We start from the raw sequence: 2,727 nt of genomic DNA, 5'->3' as shown, positions 1-2,727 counted from the left end.
TCCAGAGCTGTGGGGGAGTAATGTTCAGGGGGTTCAAAGCTGTGGGGGGGGGGGTAATATGTAGGGGTCCAGGGCTGTGTGATGGGGGGTATTGTGCAGGGGGTCCAGAGCTGTGTGTGTGTGTGGGGGGGGGGTAATGTGCAGGGGGTCCAGGGTGTTGGTGATTGGCCTCTTTGGTGAGGGGAAGGAGATGACATTTTGGATGTTTTTGGAAGCACACATCTTTCACTATTTGTTGTGGGAGTGTTTTTCACATTAGATTATGATTACTAAATATAAATTAATGTTAGCACAACACCTTTTTGTTTACAGGCTCTTTATAAATAGCCGTAGTAAATAAATAAATAGAGCAAAAGCAGCTTTCCTATAATATTGTCTCCTGCCAGCTGTGCTGTAATCTTCATAGTGGTGGAGGAGAAAGGAAATCAGATGACATAATAAATGCCAGCGGCACCATCCCGAGTTCCTAGAGTGCCAGGCATGGGTGAGCGGTGCCCAGGCGGCAAGGAGAGTGTTAATGCTCCCGGCCGGGCTGTATGGAGGGGGAGAGGTGTGAGGAGGGAGGTGTGACAGCAATGAATGAGGAATGCAGCAGCCATGGCACAGCCCTTTCCAGCCGCTCGGTGCCAGTAGGCAGAGTCCCCGCTCGCTCGGCCGCTCTGTGGTGCCCGCGTTGTTCCGCTGAGCGCACAGGGTGATGTGTGAATGATGCTGAGCGCCTCCTCCTCTTCCCGCGCTGCTTGTGGCTCTTGCAGGGATGTTATGTGCGTCACGACACGTCAGCCCCAGCATCTTCCCCCCGCTCTGGTCCACACTCAGCCCCTTCCATGTAGCGGGGACACGAAGGAGAGAGCACGGAGCTGCCCGGGGTGTATGGACACCATGCCTACCCACCGCCACCTGCTGCCCCGCAACTTCAGCTGCACCGCCGTGCTGTACGGAGAGAGCCCGGACACCCCGGAGGACGAGGATGTCCCCGACGGAGAGCTGGAGGAGACGGTGGAGAAGAACAAAGAGCCCAGCAAACCCGTCACCCCCCGGGGCAGAGACGTCAACATTGTCCCGCAGAGTCCGACCGCACGGCGGAGAGCCAAGTCCCTGCCCACCCCCGCGGAGCGGAGGCACTTGGAGGTCGTAGCCCCCAGGAAGAAGGAGGTGAGGTTCGCCGATTCTTTAGGACTGGAGCTCACCTCGGTTCGGCATTTCAGTAACGCCGACATGCCCCGGGTTCCCTATCACGTGCTTGCCCGCTGCAGGGAAGCTTGCCCCGCAGGGGCTGAGCTCACCACGCTCCTGCTCCGCGCTTCCCCTGGCTCCACCCACCTGGAGCCACTCTTCGAGAACCCAGTCAGCAGATCGGATTACCTCGACCTGGTCAGACAGCGCAGGGTCTGCCTGGAGACCATGCAGACAGACCTCTTCAGCATCAGCGGAGACCTGAGAGTCCTCAACCTGTCTTATGAGAAGGAGGTGGCGGTCAGGTTCTCCGTGGACTCCTGGAAGACCTCCAGTGAAGTAGCCGCCGCCTTCCAGCGGGGGTTTAGCGACAGGTACACAGACCGCTTCTCCTTTAAGTTGCTTTGCCCCATGCTGTTGAATAAAGAAGGGGTGCTGGAATTCGCCATCCGTTACCGGGTGTGCGGGGCCGAGTACTGGGACAACAACGACGGCGAAAATTACAAGGTGAAAAGTCAACGGGCCACGGTATCTCCACCCAAGGAGTTCGACAGCGCTTGGATCCACTTCATTTAGCGGTGCGCGGAGCCAAGGAAGGCTTAACGTCAACTGGCCTTTGGATTAGCGGCAAATGTATCACGGGCCTCCGGGAAGGAGCCTCCCGTCACGTGTGAGGTCAAAGAGGAGGATATTAAGGAACTGTTCTGCTGTAATAATTAGTCTAGTGAAACAAGGCATTCATTATTTGAAAATAGGAAGTAATACAAGTGGTTCTATTTATTTATGCGCAACGAAGTGGAGTACTAGACTTAGTACCGCCACCCAGCACACGGCGAAGTACGGGGAGAAGAGACAGTCCTGGGTGTCGAGGTCATAAATGCAATATATTTTTGAAGGAGACTATTTTTGAAATGCCACATTGCCTTTCAAAGAGGAGAGTATAATGGCGGGGCAACCACGGCTCAGGGGGGGTGTATAGGAAAGAAAAGATTGCTTTTTACGTGTGGCAACTTACGTAACAACTTTGTACAGAAGAACAGATCTTCGTCTCCATTGTCTGTAATGGTCAAACGTGACCCGTTCTTTGTTGGGTCTCCACCGTCCTTCTCAGCAGGTCTAGATCCTCCTCAAGCCAACAAATGCTCTACCAAGGAAAAACCTGCTTTCTTCCCTACTTTCATCTGGTTTTCTCAAAAGCTTACGAACTCTGGTGTTTCTTTCCGGTTTTTATGTCTCATTATGTGTATTAAAGTGGAGGTTCACCCAAAAAAATAAATTTTTAACATTAGATTGAGGCTAATTACGGGAAGCAGAATCGGGTGTTTTTTTTTAAATCAATGCCGTACTTACCGTTCTCGAGATAGATGTTCTCCGCCGCTTCCGTGTATGGTCTTCGGGACTGGGCGTTCCTATTTGATTGACAGCCTTCCGACGGTCGCATACAGCGCGTCACGAGTTGCCGAACGTCGGTGCGGCTCTATACGGCGCCTGCTACTTTCGGAAACTCGTGACGCGCTGTATGCGACCGTCGGAAGGCTGTCAATCAAGTAG

At 53.5% G+C, this 2,727-nt stretch overlaps 1 protein-coding gene across 1 annotated transcript; it reads left to right on the top strand.

Moving 5' to 3' along the window:
• Positions 1 to 638: 638 nt before the first annotated feature.
• Positions 639 to 2,420, top strand: LOC120916973 (protein phosphatase 1 regulatory subunit 3D-like). Its single transcript, XM_040327921.1, has one exon. The coding sequence runs from the start codon at positions 706 to 708 to the stop codon at positions 1,750 to 1,752; it is 1,047 nt and encodes a 348-aa protein (XP_040183855.1). The 5' UTR covers positions 639 to 705; the 3' UTR covers positions 1,753 to 2,420.
• The last annotated feature ends 307 nt before the right edge of the window (positions 2,421 to 2,727 follow it).

This window comes from Rana temporaria, chromosome 11, assembly GCF_905171775.1.
Source record: "Rana temporaria chromosome 11, aRanTem1.1, whole genome shotgun sequence".
In the NCBI taxonomy this organism is placed as follows: domain Eukaryota; kingdom Metazoa; phylum Chordata; class Amphibia; order Anura; family Ranidae; genus Rana; species Rana temporaria.
This window is presented reverse-complemented; position numbering and strand designations above follow the sequence as displayed.